This window comes from Podarcis liolepis, assembly GCF_965112155.1.
Source record: "Podarcis liolepis genome assembly, chromosome: Z".
In the NCBI taxonomy this organism is placed as follows: Eukaryota; Metazoa; Chordata; class Lepidosauria; order Squamata; family Lacertidae; genus Podarcis; species Podarcis liolepis.
In genome coordinates, this window is record NC_139570.1 from 8,893,687 (window position 1) to 8,911,343 (window position 17,657).

At 43.9% G+C, this 17,657-nt stretch overlaps 1 protein-coding gene across 3 annotated transcripts in view; it reads right to left on the reverse strand.

The window, feature by feature from the left end:
• Nucleotides 1-784: 784 nt before the first annotated feature.
• The window catches only part of CD99L2 (CD99 molecule like 2), an 82,438-nt gene continuing 65,565 nt past the window's right edge, over nt 785-17,657 (reverse strand). For 2 of the 3 annotated variants that reach the window (XM_083486606.1, XM_083486604.1), the window contains 4 exons: nt 12,204-12,239; nt 9,976-10,098; nt 5,533-5,598; nt 785-5,443 (listed from right to left, as the gene is read on the reverse strand). In XM_083486606.1, the coding sequence (XP_083342732.1) occupies nt 5,376-5,443; nt 5,533-5,598; nt 9,976-10,098; nt 12,204-12,239 (293 nt within the window). In that variant the 3' untranslated portion in view covers nt 785-5,375. The remainder of the gene's footprint in view (nt 5,444-5,532; nt 5,599-9,975; nt 10,099-12,203; nt 12,240-17,657) is intronic. The other variant, XM_083486605.1, reaches the window with a different exon arrangement.

Below are 17,657 nucleotides of genomic sequence, written 5' to 3' on the forward strand. Positions count from 1 at the left end.
AAAACCGCAACTAGTCCCTTCTAGACTTTTTGTTTCCTCGAAGAGCAGCCCCACTTTGCCATGTGGGAAGTTTCAAAAGAAACTTGTGATGTGTCAAGGACATCTGCTGCTCAAAGAAAAATGTCATGAAGTCCCACATAGTGCATGTCATGGCTTTGCAATGTTGCTTTTAGATACTGACTGCCAGATTGTTTTATGTTAAGCCTGCCTTTGGTCTCCTCCAGAGTAGGCAGGGTAGCAACCAGAGCTTTAATTTTTAAGTTACAGGTAGGTAGCCGTGTTGGTCTGCCATAGTCAAAATAAAAAAATTCCTTCCAGTAGCACCTTAAAGACCAACTAAGTTAGTTCTTGGTATGAGCTTTCGTGTGCATGCACACTTCTTCAGATACACTGAAACAGAAGTTGCCAGATCCTTCTATATAGTGAGAAGGTGGGGAGGGGTATTACTCAGAAGGGTGGTGGGAATGGGTGATTGGCAGATAGCTGAGATGAGCCTGTTGACAACTCTTTTTAATTTTTTAAAACCAACCAAAAAGGAAACCTTTTCACTCAATGTAAAAGGTAGGGGAAAAAAATCATTTGTGTGTCTCATTTGAAAGTAGGCATTGCTGCATTGGAAATCTGACTTGATGGTTGCAGAGACAGGTATATGCTTTACAATTCCCAAGCTATTGTTTAAAAAGATTCAAGTTGCCTGCAATTTCCCTCTCCTTTTTCATTTTGGAAAAGAGCTTGCTGGCCTTGCGCTGCAAATGCACGCCCACAGAGCACACACACAGGCACATTGTTGTTGTACAAGTCTTTAATTTTTTTATTGTTTTCCAGTTTGTAGTTCAGCAATCAAGTTCGGATTTCCCTCCCCTGTAATTCTTATATGCACTTTAGCAAAATGAGTCCGCCTTTTGACAGCATAATGCACAATTTTCATCTGGGACAGATCATTTCTGTATTAGCTAAAGAATTGTATGTATTGCTTAAATAAACGCTTGGCATCTTTTGGACACAATCTACTCTCTTAATCTGCTGTCTGGGTTCTCTTCCCCCTCCCCTCCCTTTCGCCAAGTTCATCTATTTGCTTTTGTTTCCTTCTATGTTTGTAAAGTTATGCACTTTTCTCTCGGATGAACCTCAATTCACACAACAGCAAACAATCTATTGACAATGATAATGTATAGTAAACAGGGCCATTTGCTGTTAGTTGCATGAGACAGTGTCAGCTGACGCTGTGGCCTTAAAACACTTTGCCAAGAAAGACACAAGTTAAGAAAGAAAAGAGCCAAACCAACACTTAATTGAGTTAATGTGGCTAGATCCCTTCCAAAATTCTCATAATTTTGAAAAATACAGGAAACCACTTTCCCATTCTCTAATTAGGCATCTTCTCTTTACTTGCAAGAATGTGTGTTGTGTATAAATTCAGGGCACAGGAAGGGGTCTTTTATATATATATCTTTGGCCTGATGGAAGACTTTAATGCATGTCACTTGACCTATTCTGGAACATCTGGCTGAGCTTATTTATGTGGCTTTTCAGTGCACAGATAGTATTAATTATCAACATAAAAACACAAGAGCAGAAAAACAGAAATGGATCCCTTCTGGAGGTGTAGTACTACAAAGTTGGCACTGCTACAGAGAAATCAGCCAGGAAAAGCCAAACATATTGTTGGTTGTGTACAGACAATGGAAAGAAGGTCCCCATGGGGAGAGGTCATAGTTCAATGGTAGAGCACATGCTTTGCATGCAGAAGGTCTTGGGTTCAATCCCTGGCATCTATTTAAAAGGATTTCAGATATTAGGCCTGGAAAAGCACTCCTTCCCTCTCTGTTTGTCTCAGCCTCCTAAGGTTTTGGAGACCCACTGCCAGTCAGAGCAGACTGGGCTGAGCTAACTAGATCAATGGTTGTTTTACATTCTATTAATAGTAATAGTGTAAGCAGAACTCTGATCAGCAGTTAGCTTTTCTGAAACGCTGCTGTAGAAGGAGATTAGTGGCCACCTGACAGGTCTCATTACTGTAGCTGCCACTTTTATCCCTGGCTGAGTGACTGAGGGTGGGGAGTGGGCAGGTAGCTCTTGGGGCCAGGCTTAGCAAAAGGGACTTCAGTTGCTGATCTAGCACAAAGAACCAGAGAACAGAGCTGCTTGTGTACTTTTGAGTGGAGAATGCAGTCAGTCCCCATTATCCGACAAAGCAGATTTCTTTGGGGATACGTTCAACTACATTTTCAAGTGGTTCTACAGGCAATAGTAATAGTGATAATTGCCCTGTATGCCTAATGCTGAATTATAGTGCTATAACATTTTAAACAGGTGTCTCCTGTTTGCTGTGCATTTCTATAGTTTTGATTTTTATATTCTACCTAAAATTTACATTAAGGCATAACCATTTACCAAATTCATATAAAAAGGCTTTGGGGAAGGAAGTAGCTTAAAGGTTAACCTACTGTCTTATCCTGAAAGCCCGATATCTTACTTATTGGAAGTATTGTGAGTTTTTGTTTTTTACACACACACAAAAGAAATCTGCAATACATACACATTTCAAATGACTAAGTGGTTAGTGGGTTATTTTCAACACTCAGATGCACTGTTTTACAAAATTCAGATCAGTGGCTGGACAGTGCAGTAATAGAAATACAACAAAATCGACAATTTACATCTACAGAAACATTTCCCATCATTGGCAAGAAGAAATAAGGAATTATATTCATTTATCTGAGAAAATGACTCCTAGTGCAAGTACTAGCATCATAGTTACACTTATTATTTCCCCGCTATTTATCTAAAGATGCACTACTTCATCCTACTCTAATCTTTTATGTACTTGACTAAAAAAATTAAAAAAGATATATGCTATAGTAGTTGGAAATTACCATTATGTCAATTCAGCTGTGTGGTATTGTTAGTATCTGACTAATTTGTGCTCTGCAAAAATTGCAAACCACAGCCATCCTAAAAAACCTACTCTACAGTACTTAAGGGTAACTTCAAAACGTAGAAGCCCCCCAAACTGTTTCCATGACAGTACTCCACCAGACTGAACGCTCCTTTTCACGTGGTTTCACCTACTTGAGTGAAGACCGTCCATGGCACAGCAGGCTTCCAGGCAGAAGCAACTTTCTGTGGCTTCCGTTCTGGTGACCTGTGTATGAAGCACCCTTCAATAAGCAAGTAAGCTGCATTCCTTCTTAGATGTATTGCCCTGCTTTACTCCCATTGAAGCCAACAGTTAAGATGAGAATTTAGGAGTAAAAGAGCTTATCGTAGCATTGTCATAGAAGCTAAATACATTCAAAAGGTGTGAATTTCTTTAAAGCTACTGTAGGGCTCTTGAAATGTAAGTGGTGAAACAAAAACAGAGCAGAAGGAATTTGCACATTTGTCATCAAATGTCTAAGCTACAGTTTTAAGCACCATTTCATGGAAGCATGTTCCACTGAAATCAGTGGCACCTGCCTCAAAGAGGACATGTGTGAGGTGAGGTGAGGATCTCAGAGCAAAATTTCATCCTAGCTATACCCCTAAGACCCAATCCAGCTTTAATCATGGGTCATAACAACTGGTGGTTCAATTTCCATTAAGAGATTTATCCAGCCATGTCAGTAGAGTCCAGATGCATAGCAGCATCCCCCGCTACTTCGACCTGCAGATCTCCCTTGCTAGAGCAGGGTGCTAATGTTTCCAGATTCCTTTTAAAAATATATCAGTAAAAATTAAGCTTGTAAACAGTCAAAAGCTAAATGGATCTTTTATCCACAAGAGTTCTTTTTCACCACCTTATGATACAGATGTGTGCATTTTTTAAAAAAGAAACAGTACTCCCTTTTTAATGACTCGCTAACATCACTGATAATTCATAATCATACGGAAGTATTCACCTTGCTACAATGGTGAAAAGTGGGACTGTTAAAAATCACCAACATGGGCCAGATTTTTGATCTAGATTACTTCAGAGCTCAGTAGTTAAGAGTGCATGCTTTGCACCAAAGGGCTCTCAGGTCATTCTTGGTATCTCGTTAGAGATCTCAATTAGAAGGTCAGAACCCAAAGTGCAACTAAGTTGGAGGTTTTCAAGCAGAGGATGAACAGCCAACTGTTGTGGGTGCTCTTACTCTAGACTTCCTGCATCAAGGCAGAGGTTGGAGTCAGTAGGTTGCATCCAGCCTTGGTTCTACTCCAAGTAGACCCATTTAAGTTAATGGACCTAACTTAATAATCTCCATTAACTTCAGTGGGTCTGCTTTGCATAGGAATAGCCTTGGTTACAACCCAGTGGCCTACAAGATCACTGGGAAACTAACTGAGCTCTTGATCCATGGTTGCATCACATTTTGTGGTTTAATTTCCTAGCTGAAAGCTCTTAAGTTCTGTTCCTGGATTTTAGCCAACCCAAGAATTAGAGCCTGACAAAACGAAGAGGAGCAAGCTAACAGTTGCACTGCAACATCCTCTGTCACTGCACAATAGATTGTGCGACTGCAACCTCCGTTATTGCCCAGTGCAGCAAGCAGACTCGCAATCCTGGAAATGCAAGCATGTTCTAAATCTGGAGTAAATTAGAGCAAAAAAACCCATGTTGTCGGTCCAAGTCTATGGGACTGAACAGGGAAGGGAAATCTTGCTTTTCTTTGCCGGCGGAAGGGCTTGGGTATAGGTTCAAATTCTGACCTCCTGAAATGTCCCTGGATTTTTAAATAGGAAACATTGCATCCACAACAACTAGCTGCATAGGGTTCTGGTAGCAAAAAAATTCAGGATGTTTATATCTGTAGAGAAGCCCAGTTGTATGGGGGTAATATTCACCTGCTGTCCTCTGTCAAATGAAGACCTACCCCACAGGCACTTGTATATCTTGAGGTGTAGCTACTTAAAGGACTAAACTCCACCCTCCAACATTCATGTAACTTCCACTGTTATCAGTGGAAGCTACATGCTTATGGCTGACAGCCGGAATTTGGCTGAAAGTCATTTCATAAAGGTTTTTTAAATGGTTTGCTTTGGACTGTTAATTTACAGGCACTTCATTTGTTCTCACACCTGTAGTCACTAACTCAGCTGCTTCTCCCCCCCCAAACCTTCATGAAAATCCCTAACTCTAATGTGAAACACCAATTTGAAGCACCCTTTTATTCTTGAATTCAACCTGACAAAACTCCTACATGACCATGTGAATGTAAACCTACAACTCTTCACGAAGAAAAGAAAAAAACCAGAATACCAGCTACCACAATAAGAAGCCTGTCTTAATCAGAAGAACGCACATTTAAATAGCTTTGGATCCAAATCAAATGTTTGTAAAAAGCTAAATTACAAGCATGTGAGAAGCGTGTGTGTGTGTTGCCATTGATTCTTCTCCAGACCAAGTCTGGGATTCAGACTTTTGCGTTTTCTTGCGGCGGAGGTGGCTCTGCAGTCTGTGGCTCAAGGACAGAATATTTAACTGGGAAGGAAAGAGCGAAAGTTAAGTCAGTGTGAATTAGTCTTCAACAAAATTGTTTGCCTCATTTGAGCCTGAAAACAGTATCTTACCTTGTGGTTCTTCAGTCACCACTGCTTCCATGTTTTCTCCTTTCACGTACTCTGCATTAAGACCCTCTGAAAGCAACAACAGATGAAAAACATTGGCACTGAAAGACCATCATTTGCAATGGTGTTTAGGAATAAAGGGTTCATGCCTTGAGAAGAAGGAGTGTCATAGCAATCGGTTACAATGGGCACTCCATTCAGGCACAGCAATTATGGCAATGAGAGGATGACTCTTACATACGTGGGTGTGTGTTTGTGTGTATGTGCACCAACACAGGGCTGTGGGCACCTGACCCAGCTGGGAGCTTGCAGCAGCAGCAATGGTATAAACTGGCACCTGCAGAATGCCACATATATTGAAAAGCAGACCCAGCAGACACATGCGATGGTTGCTTGTGTATTTAATGCACTTTGGCTGAGATTAATCCACGTATATTTCAAGTTATTGACTAAAATCTCCAGGTGTACTCAAAATAATCAAGCCTGCCCAATAAAGTGACTAAACTGTGTATTACAAGCTGTGAAAAACGCAAATGTTTGCTCCTTGAGCAGGGGTAAATAACCTGTGACCACCTAGATTTTGCTTGTACTTCCATCAGTCACAGCCAGCATGGCCAACTGTTCTTTATTTAGTTCTTTCTTTCTACACTGCTTGCATATGCCTGCTCTCCCTTTGGAGACATAAAAAACAGCAATTGTTGTTTTTACCAGGCGATTGTCCTTAGCAGGTTCTGCAGGCAGCACAGAAAAAGAAGCCCCACTCACTTTAGTAGTCTTGAGTCCCAAGTGCAAACTAAAACTCTTAAAGGCACCTTTTGATATGTAGGATTTTCAGCTGGCAACTACAGTAAGGGAAAGGTTTTGTACTTGTATTGCTAAGCTTAGCAGTTTACACTAATATTTGTTTTTTTAAAAAAAACCACAATGTTTTAAAGCAGGCATAGGCAAACTCAGCCCTCCAGATGTTTTGGGACTACAACTCCCATCATCCCTAGCTAACAGGACCAGTGGTCAGGGATGATGGGAATTGTAGTTCCCAAAACATCTGCAGGGCCGAGTTTGCCTATGCCTGTTTTAAAATGACACCACAGGGTTTTTAAAGCTGCTTTGGGAAGTTTGAACTTAGCCAGTTTTAATGTTTCTCTTACATAACGGTCTAGGAATTTTTCAGTCTGCCTGAGCTGTTGCACTAGCCTTGCATGATAAACTTGCCTGTATAGCCAGCTTGTGGCTCCTGGGTTGTATTTCAAGTGTAGGGGATCAGCTTTACAAATTTGAGCACACCTGGCTACTTCAATCAAGAACTATCACGCTTTTAAGCATCTCATATAGATTTTGGGCCAAAGTGTGGCAATTATTCATTTTATCAATCTGTTCTTAATAGTCCCTTTTTAAAAAGGGATTCCAGATGTCGCCTTGATGGTTACTCTCAATATGTTATATAACGCGTATTGTCTGTTTCCCGCTTTATCCACTGGGTATACTGATGGTGTTCAGCACAAGCATTGTTCAAATCATTCAGAGAACTATGATGGTGTTCCTTTATTTGTTTTTGGTTTTTTGTTGGTATTTACAGCTGCCACACTGAAGGCATTTATTGAAGCATAGGAAGCTGCCCAATTCCAAGTCCACCTAGCTCAGTGTTGCCTGCACTGACTGGCAGTGGCTCTCCAGGGTTTCAAACAGGGGACATTCACAGCCCTCCATGGAGATTGAACCTGGCACCTTCTGCATGTAAAGAAGAGTTTTGCTACTAAGCTACGGCGATTCCTTTTTTGGACAATTCATCTGTATTAACAAATTCTTCTGAAGTTCATGCAAACTACACCTGCCAAAAATTCCCCCTTTGACACACCTATTTAAAAGGTGCAGGGACCCCATCCTGTTATTGGTGGGCCAATCTAAGCAAGCTGCAAATGAGCCTGAATATCTTTTGCTCTAGTGCCGTTCCTGCTTTTCATATCCATGTGTACATTGAACATGGGCAGAAGAGTTCCGGCTGGCCACACCCCCAGTTCAATCTTTATTCATTGGGCCAAAAAAGAGGATGCAATTTCAAAGCATGTACAACAGTTTGGTCTGAAATAAATGAGCTCTCCCCACTCTGTACAAAGTTCCTTTGTTTCTGTACAAAGACAAAGGGAAGAAGAGGCCTTCTACAACCAAGGGCAAGCAGAAAGCGGCATTCAAGTGACTTTAAGTGGGTAGCACAAAGGGTGTCATCGGACAAACTGACCATGAATGCCACAGCCCTACCACTCAGCTAAAGGGGAATGGCTTTAGCTGAGTGGTAGAGCATCTGCTTTGCACGAGAAGGTCTCAGGTTCAAGCCCTGGCATCTCCAGGGACCTCCAGGGCTGAGAATGTCCCATGGTTGAAGTCTTGCTGCCTGTCAGTGTGAACAATGCTGAGCTAGATAGACCAGTGATTCAATGTAAGTATATGTTCATGGGAGGCTGCTGGTGTGATGAGTGCCCCATTAAGTGTGCTTCTTTAGGGAGCTGCCTAGTTTTGCCTCTGAGCTACTGCACTCGTGCAAATTGTCTCCTCCTGCCATATTTATGTAAATGGATGTTTGCATTGGTCATTCAGAAGTGCAAAAGGGCAACTCAGCATCACGTATGAATCTGCCTGGGAGTGTCTCCATGTGCTGCAGCCCTGTGGCTCCTGTACAGACCTCTCCCTCTTGCCATGTGTCTATGATAGCACCAAATGTAGTTTTATGTTCGTCAATAAAAAGTCACTTCAGTGGCTGACGCGCCAGCCTCCGCTGTGCATTGCAATGCATCTAAGGCATGACATTATCCCAGCACGCCATGTCTGATGGCTTAAATTAAGCCTCTTTTATAATTAACTTTAATTTCCTGCCGTCTTTCTAGGGTTTTGCCTTCTCTCAGTGCTGCCTTTATTGAAGCTTTTTTCCAGAGAGAGAAAGAGAGAGCATGTGTGTGAGAGAGAGAGAGAGCGCAAGCAAAGAGTTTTTTGTTCTTCAAAAATATCACTGATGGGGCAAAGAAACAACACAAGTAAAGGAGGGGTTCATTTTATCACATTCCTCTTGACTTTCCTGCTGGCTTAATTTACTCAGGCACACACCTGTTTGTTTTAGAGACTCCAATGAAAATAGCAATTTCATTGCAGGAGGCTGAGCGTGGTTCCTATCCCTGCAGCTAGCAGAGGGAGATGCACTAGGAATTTGATTTTAAAATGAGAGATTCTCACTATTATTAATAAAAGCCCTTGGAAACCCTAGATTAGTATTACCCCACAGTCTACACAATGCACACTGTCAGAGGCAGTAGTCTCTGCATGCCAGTTACTGGGGAGCGCATGCGCGCACAAACACACACACACACTCTTACGTCATGCTTTGGGGGCTTCTCATTGGAGCATCTGGTTGGTCACTGTGAGTACAGGACGCTGGACTTTGCTGGGACACTGCCCTGATCCAGTGGGGCTCTTCCTATGTTTTTCGGCAGCAGCTCTTTGGGATATGCATGAAATTATGGCCAGGCCTAAGACAACCTTCCATGGGCCCCACCATGGCTGTGGGTGCTGAAGGCCGCACCCTGCAACGCCCTTTCCACCTGGCCTAGGGGGCAGGGCCCAGACTCACCAGCTCTACTAAAGAGGCACCAGGTGAAACCAGAGGGACATTGCTATGCCTGACAGCAAACCCTAACTATTGGATTCTTTTGCCCCATCTTTTCGTGCCTGCCAAACAGCCGTGTCATACTTACTATAATATTTCATTCTCTTGTTAATTATGCTGTTTTAAACGTGCATTTTATATTTGATTTCATTTAGCAATGGTTTTCGTTTTTCTGAAATATTTAAGATTTTTGTTGTTGTTAACTTTGTTTGCATCAAATATGTATTCTGTAGCTGACCTCCTTTGCAATGTTTTATTTTGAAATCTTTAAGATACTATTTTCGTTTTCTGTTAATTATGTTGCTTTGAATGTATAATATTTGACATTCTTCCAAAATGTTTGATTGTGGGTTGTTTTATTGATGTTTTAATATGCTGTAAACCGCCTTGAGATTTTTCTTAAAAATATAAAGTGGTATAGAAATGAAATGAAAAATTTATTAAATAATAATAATAATAATAATAATTGCAAGCTATATATTATGCCTGGTTAGCCTTTTCTGTTCTTAATGTCCTTAAGCACCCCAATAGGCTGAATCGGACCTGGCAGGTTGGAAGTTATGCAAGCCTTCCTCACTGCCAGTTCAGGAGAGAGCCAATTTTTGAACACACCCCACTTCCTATATTGGCAATGCAATGATGTTCCTTTGCTGGGCACTTTTTGTGAACAAGGTTCAAGACCCTACAGTGGATGGGAAGGCTGGTTCTCGACTCCTTCACAAATCCTTAACACCCATTTGGGGCTTCACTCCAACTTGCAGACAGGCCTTGCAAGGGCAGGAAGAGTCACTTACGTTGTATGCTGAAGCAGAACTTCTTTTGCTGGTAGGAGATGTAGCTGCTCACAGCACCAATCAGGGCCATGGCAAGGCCACTGACAATGCCAGCAATCGTTCCCGTCTCTACTACTAAGGCACCTGCAAAACGCCAGCAGAAAATATACCAGTGCAGAAATGTGTCAAATAAAACATACAACAACAACCACCAGTTCATTATTTATACCCCGCCCATCTGGCTGGGTTTCACCAGCCACTCTGGGCAGGCAGCTTCCAACAAAATATTAAAAGTACATTAAAACATCAGTCATTAAAAACTCCTCTAAACAGGGCTGCCTTCAGATGTCTTCTAAAAGTCAGATAGTTTTTAATTTCCTTGTCATTTGATAGGAGGGTATTCCACAGGGCGGGCACCACCACCGGGAAGGCCCTCTGCCTGGTTCCCTATAGCTTCACTTCTCGCTGTAAGGGAACCACCAGAAGACCCTCAGCACTGGACCTCAGTGCCCGGGTTGAACAATGGGGGTGGAGACACTCCTTCAGGTATACTGGGCCGAGCCTGTTTAATATACATTTAATACAGGTCCTTCCTGCAGTCATGCTTGTTAATGTACTTGTAATTGTCAACCTATTACTATGTTGATTTGTTTGCTAGGTATATCACAGAGGTCTGCTTCACATACAATTCTGTATTACAGTTTGGCATTGTGTGAATGAACCTTTTTCATTTATGTTTTCCCCTCTGATTCAACGAGTTACTTCGTCTTTACAGAAAACCACAGTTGATGTCTGAATTAGGAAGTTATTGTTTGTACCTGAATACCATAGAAGGATCTTGCACTAAAATTTTGAAGCTGGTTTGTAATCCTGGTTTGAGGAGCAATCAAAAGTGGCAACTTGCCTAATCAGACATAGCAGCTTGTCCTCCAAACCGGGATTTACAAATGAACCTCAAACTCATCTGCAGTTCAGGTATGGAGTGTAAATCATAGTTTGCCAGTTCAGATGCAACAGTATAGTATTCAGAAGTGCTGTTTGAAGCATCTGCCCCCTTGTCCTTTAAATGAAGGAGGAGATGATTCAAAAGTGCTTTTGAGAAGTGCTTTAAGGTCCCATTTCAGCTGAAAATGGGACCTTGGCAGCTACTTTCAAGTGCTTCTCAAAAGTGCTATTTGAAGCAGCTCACACACTTCTTGTGCACTGTTTGAAGCAGCTTGTGCAGAAGCACACAAGTGCCAATCTTTAAGGGGGGGGGGAGAGGATTGCCTCTGCCCTTTTAAGTCCTCACTCTTGCTCTGATCTTAAAGCCTCCCCCACCCTTATCAGATCCTGATAAGGATCTTGTCTAAGGGGACGAAAAGGTTCCCCTCCCCTGAGTTTCAGGTAACAGTGCCTGTTTGCAAAGGGCCTTTGGCAAGGCTGAAATTTGACTTTACTTAAAAACTATGTGTGAGATCTAATGTCAGCTATACTCAAGAGTAAAGGTAAAGGGACCCCTGACCATTAGGTCCAGTCGTGGCCGACTCTGGGGTTGCGGCGCTCATCTCGCTTTATTGGCCAAGGGAGCCGGCATACAGCTTCCAGGTCATGTGGCCAGCATGACAAAGCCACTTCTGGCGAATCAGAGCAACGCATGGAAACACCGTTTACCTCCCTGCCTATTTATCTACTTGCACTTTGACGTGCTTTCAAACTGCTAGGTTGGAAGGAGCAGGGACCGAGAAACAGGAGCTCACCCCGTCGCGGGGATTCGAACCGCCGACCTTCTGATCACAAGTCCTAGGCTCTGTGGTTTAACCCACGCCACCTGCGTCCCCTGAAATCCATGGAGAATGCCCACTGATTTCACGGGGTCAATTCAAACAGTGGGTATAGCCCAATGATAGGGACCCTCTTGAAAAGAAATGTGAAAAGGGCAATAATTGATATTACCCAACATCACAATTTGATAACTCTTGCCCAACTATTTCCAACACATTTATATATTATGTGGCTCATTTTACTCCCCACGTTCTTTTTGTAATCTCAAAGGGGTAATCACAAAACTTGCAATACTATATTGCGTGGTTCAGGGGCCTCTCCATATGTGCCTCCATGTGTGTCATGGATGTTAGAGTCAAGCTATTTGGGGAGCGGGGAGGTGCAAGTAGTCAGCTCAGGCACCTGCAGTTCAGCTTAGATACAGGACACAGAAAGGGATCTGTGTGAAGCAGAGATGGACTTGCCATTTCTAGAATTCTGCTTACCGTCATTGTCACTGCCGCCACTTCCTGAACTTCCACCTGGAAATAACAATAGGTATTTATTTAAAGCAATTGTAAATGTTTGAAGCACTTCATGTATTGTCTCATTAATGTTTACAACCACTCTGGAAGAAATGTCAGTATCATTATCCCCATTTTACAGATAGGAGCCAGAAAGCTGAGGCTAGGAGAGGCAGAGAGACATGATTACCAGACTTTGTACAATGAATTGAGCAATTTTTCAGAGCAGGTACATTTCCTAGTTGAGTCAGAGGAGGGAGGGGGATGGAAAGAGATGTAGTACAGTGCCATTCAGTCCAGTTAGTGTGCAGAGATGGGGAAAAGTTTTCCCTTCCAGCTAGAGACAGTGGCTCCTTGGGGCAAAAGTATCTGCTTTCATTCATAACCAAGAATAAGGTCAATTTTAAACACGTGAAGTTGCCTTTTATACTCAAGGTTATGCTTCTATTATGGTTCTTCAGGTGTGCTGAAAGAGAGTACAGTCATACCTTGGGTTACAGATGCTTCAGGTTGTGTTTTTTCGGGTTACGGACTGCCGAAACCCGGAAGTACCGGAACGGGTTACTTCCGGGGTTTGGCGCTTGTGCATGTGCAGAAGTGCTAAATCATGCATGCGCAGAAATGCCGAATCGCAACCCGCGCGTGCGCAAATGCGACACTGCAGTTTGCGAATGCTGCGGGTTGCAAACGTGCATCCCGCATGGATTACGTTTGCAACCTGAGTGTCCAGTGTAACACAGTGTGGCAAAGCTTTCCCCAACCCTGTGCTTTGGACTACAACTGCCATCAGCACCAGCCACCAAAACAAATGGGCAAAGATGATGGGGACCGGAGTCCAAAACATTGGGCAGAACACCAGGTTGGGGAATAGCTGAGATGCAGAATCCAGCCTTTGTTAAGAAAGAAGCCAATATGTTTCTAGTGGTCATTGATGAAATGATACTCTCGAAAGCGTATTGCCAATGGCAGCCCATAGGATGGCTGAGTAAGGATTCTAGTGGCTATGGGTGGAGGACTCCTCCTGTGACTCGCAGAACCAGGCTGATGATGCCAAACTGTCCAATAAATTATTCAAAACAATTATTATGCAACAAAAGGCAGCATAGAATTCAGCTTTTCTTGGCCTGTTTCAACTGTGCAGATAAAATGTTAGCCTATTTCTATTGGGTTGGGCCATTTCAGTTGGTCCAAGTATTATACACTCCCCCTGCCCTGGACAGAGTCTCTTCAAATCTGACCTTCTGGTTCAGAGGGACACACCCCTGCCAAATAAATGGGACAAAACGTTCCAGGTGGCATGCCTACCTCCAAAGCAGCACTACGGACAGGGTGCATTGGCTGCAATCAATGTGCAGGTTAGCTGCCAACATAGCTCTGTCGGGGCTATTTCCAACAAATTGTTTCTGCTTTCCAGGACTGTTTTTTGCAACAATATTCACAGAAAAAAAACACATGTGAAAAGCTGCACAGTAGGAAAGGCCTACAAACAGAATGCTAAGACCCCCACCAGGTGTTGTGCAGAGATTCCCCCCCCCCTGCTATCCTCTAATGCACACATTGTTTTACAGCCCTGACGTCATGCCTGCCCCGAGTTTGCCTCCATGAAAATCATTCTGTCAAGAGATGGCTGATCTACATCTTGGAGTTGAAAGCAAGGACAAATTGGGGGTGGGGGGATCATGTCCTCCGTCTCACACCCCTCCTCCCAAAGCCAATTCTGATGAGTGTGGGGGAGAATGTAGAAATCCTGGGGCAGCGTTAATTATCTTCTAAAATGTTGACGAAGGAACTTGTGTGAATAGGGCTTGACTGCTCTGCAACTGCAGCCTTGCGCATACACAGAGACACACACTGGTAGCCCTCATATTAATTAACCAGCTGCTGCTTCGGTAGCACTGCATTGAGCAATAAATGAGATTGATTATAAATTTAGCGCTGTGCGCAGTCAAGAGGTGGGTGGGGTTTGCAGAGACTGGAGGCTTTGTCTGCAAATTTCTGCACTCTGCAGCATAGGCAGCATTTTTCTTCCCCCTCTTTCTTTCTCTCTCCCACCCCTCCCTGCTCCACCCTACTTTGGAAAAAATGATGGGGTGGTCTGAAAAAAATGACTCCTTTGTAGGATACTGAGACTTGGGGGTGGAAGATCATCTGATGTGTCCAAAAACTGCTGGAATCCACATGGACCTTAACAGATAGCAGCAGTTTAATACTGCAAAAGGTGCTTCCCTTGGGTTGGTAAGTCTCATTTAATCCAGAACGTGGCAGTTAGACTGGTGACTGGGAGTGGCCGCCAGGACCACATAACACTAGTCCTGAGAGATCTGTATTGGCTCCCAGTACATTTCCGGGCACAATTCAAAGTGTTGGTGCTGACCTCTAAATGGTCTCAGCCCAGTATACCTGAAGGAGCCCTAAATGGCCTCAGCCCAGTATACCTGAAGGAGTGTCTTCACCCCCATTGTTCAGCCTGGACACAGAGATCCGGCGCCAAGGGCCTTCTGGTGGTTCCCTCACTGTGAAAAGTGAAGTTACAGGGAACCAGGCAGAGGGCCTTCGCGGTGGTGGCACCCGCCCTGTGGAACGTGCTCCCATCAGATGTCAAGGAAATAAGCCATGAACCTACTTTTAAAAGACATCTGAAGGCGGCCCTGTTTAGGCAAGCTTTTAATATTTAATGCTGCATTGTTTTTAACATTTGATTGGGAGCTGCCCAGAGTGGCTGGGGAAACTCAGCCAGATGGGCAGGGTATAAATAAATCATTATTATTAGGCAAGGAGTTAAAGTGAATGCTTAAAGGTTCCTGTGATCCCAAGGTAGCCACCTCCTGAGGAGCCCCCCATTAGGCTCTGCTAGGGTCAGGTGATTCCACTGCATCTCTGCATTGGGTGTGAATCCATCGTTCCTAGAGAAGATAAGCTGAGAGCCCTGAGAAGAGGCTGTCACCTTTCATGGGTCATTGCTCTAGACTCATTCCTAGCAGGAGGCATGCCCAGAGCACTAGCTCTTGCAGAAACAGGGCTGGGAAAGCATTTTAGGTGCATCCAACTGACATGCAATCGCCAACACTCAGCTCCTTTTGGACCTGGAAGAGGGCAGAACAGGAGCAGGGCATAACAGGGTGGGCTTATGCACCCTCCGTTGGCGTGCAGAGGGGCCAGGAATGGAACCCCCATGCAAAACACGTCACTGCTTGTATTCTAAACCAGGGAAGGAAAAACATCAGGCTTGGGTTATCTACTTCCTTCCTCACTAGAACAAGAAGATCCACTTGCCAGAGCAAGGTGCAAAATGATAGGCAGGGAATGGAATCATAGAATCATAGAATTGTAAAGTAGGAAGGGAACCTGGGGGTCACCTGGTCCAATCCCTTACAATGCAGGAATCTCAACTAGACCATACATTGCATATGGCCATCCCACCTCTTCTTAAAACCCTCCAAGGAAGGAGAGTCCAGCCCCTCTCATGCGAGTCTGTTCCACCGCCAAACAGCTCTTAAACACAAGAAAGCTCTTCCTTATGTTTAGTCAGAATCTCCTTACTGGTAACTTGAATCTGTGCTATATATTTTTCCCATTTGTAATCAAGTTGGAGAAACTAACACACAGTGCACACAATATCTCTGACAGCAACAAATCTTTGGGGAAACTGACTCACCAATTTGACGGATGCAGGAACAGATTGTGTTCCTACAGAATCATAACTAGGGGTTTTCTATTGCTCCTCACATAGCCCTGGTTTCAATTTAGGGTACTGAAGGAACCCCAAGGGGTCCAGTAGGAAAACCAGGAAGAAGAAGAAGAGTTTGGGTTTGATATCCCGCCTTTCACTCCCCTTCAGGAGTCTCAAAGCGGCTAACATTCTCCTTTCCCTTCCTCCCCCACAACAAACACTCTGTGAGCTGAGTGGGGCTGAGAGACTTCAAAGAAGTGTGACTAGCCCAAGGTCACCCAGCAGCTGCAGGTGGAGGAGCGGGGAAGCAAACCCGGTTCCCCAGATTACGAGACTACCGCTCTTAACCACTACACCATGCTGGCTCTCCAGTATGAGTTCTTTCCCCCCTTTTGAAGTGGGTAAGCTCATAGTAATAATGTCATCTGCAAATGTCTGCAGGATAGAAAGCGACGACGTGATAAATCAGTATTAGATGGAAGCTTGTGGGGGAAAATATGTTTAATCAGTGGAGGCTGGTCCATTGCGGCAAGCAGGATGCTGCCCCACCAACTCCAGTCTGCCCTTGGCCAGCCCACACCAACTGGAGCAGCTGCAATTCAATGGTCGGGTACTTGCATGTAAAAGGACCCAGTTTCAATCCCTGGGAAGTCTAAGTAGGTCTGGGAATGCCTCCTGTCTGAAACCCCTAAGAGCCACTGTCAGATCAGACAGTACTGAGCTAGATGGAATACTGGTGTGAACTCAGTATAAGGGAGCTTCCTGTGTTTCTGCCTGCCTTATTACTTGCAACCACTGCCTGTCAGCTTCCCCCTCCTCTTGCAGAACTCTGCATAGTAGATGGTGGCAAAACTAGCCAAATTCGTTGGCTTCCATTCTCTTTATTGTTTGGGCTTCCTGCCTTCCAACCTACCAGCTCTAATGGGCAGCAGCCACCACTGTGTTAAAGACACAACACAAGTGACTATCCACACAAGCCCATTACCCCTTTGTCCAAATGCTATCCCCATTCACGCCACTAGGACATACTATATAACTTTCACACATGCAACTGCTGACCAACGTTTCAATTACGCCACAAACACACTTCTCTGCTGAATCCCCTTCCTACTAGTTCCAGATGTCTGCATCTGCTCTCATGCTTTGGAATGGCCTGTGCCTCTGAAACGTTGGAATGCTTGTAAACTCTCCATAACCCCTTTGGCAGCAGAGTCTACAGCTGGAGAGAAATGGCTTCAATCAACTGAAGCCAGAGTTCATACAGCCAATTGCTGTGGAGGTTTCAAATACTGCAGCCTGTGGCTGTCTTACTTCTTTTTCTTTTAAAATGCTAAATATATCTGAATTAGGAGAGTAGGAAATGGTCAAGAACAATCAAAGAAACCCATCACTATTTTTTCGGAAATTCAAATGATTGGCCACCTATCAAGGAAGCTGTAGAAGTCATTTCCTGCCCACTGTTTCAGTCGGATACCTAATCTCTAAGCAGGGCAAGGGGTGTAGCTATGCATATACAAAGTCCCTTCATTCAATGCTTGCCGTCCTCACAGCGAGATGAAAGGCTCCTGTCCACAGTCTGCAAAGCCACTGCCAGACAGTGTAAACAGCATTGAGCAAGGTGGACCCAGTGGTCTTAGTATAAGGCAGCTTCCTATACCAGATGGGGGACCTGTGGTCCTGGATATGTTGCTGGACTATGATTCCCAGCATAGGCGCCGACTCCATGGGGCCTGAGGGGGCCCGAGCCCCCTCAAAAATTCGTTTGG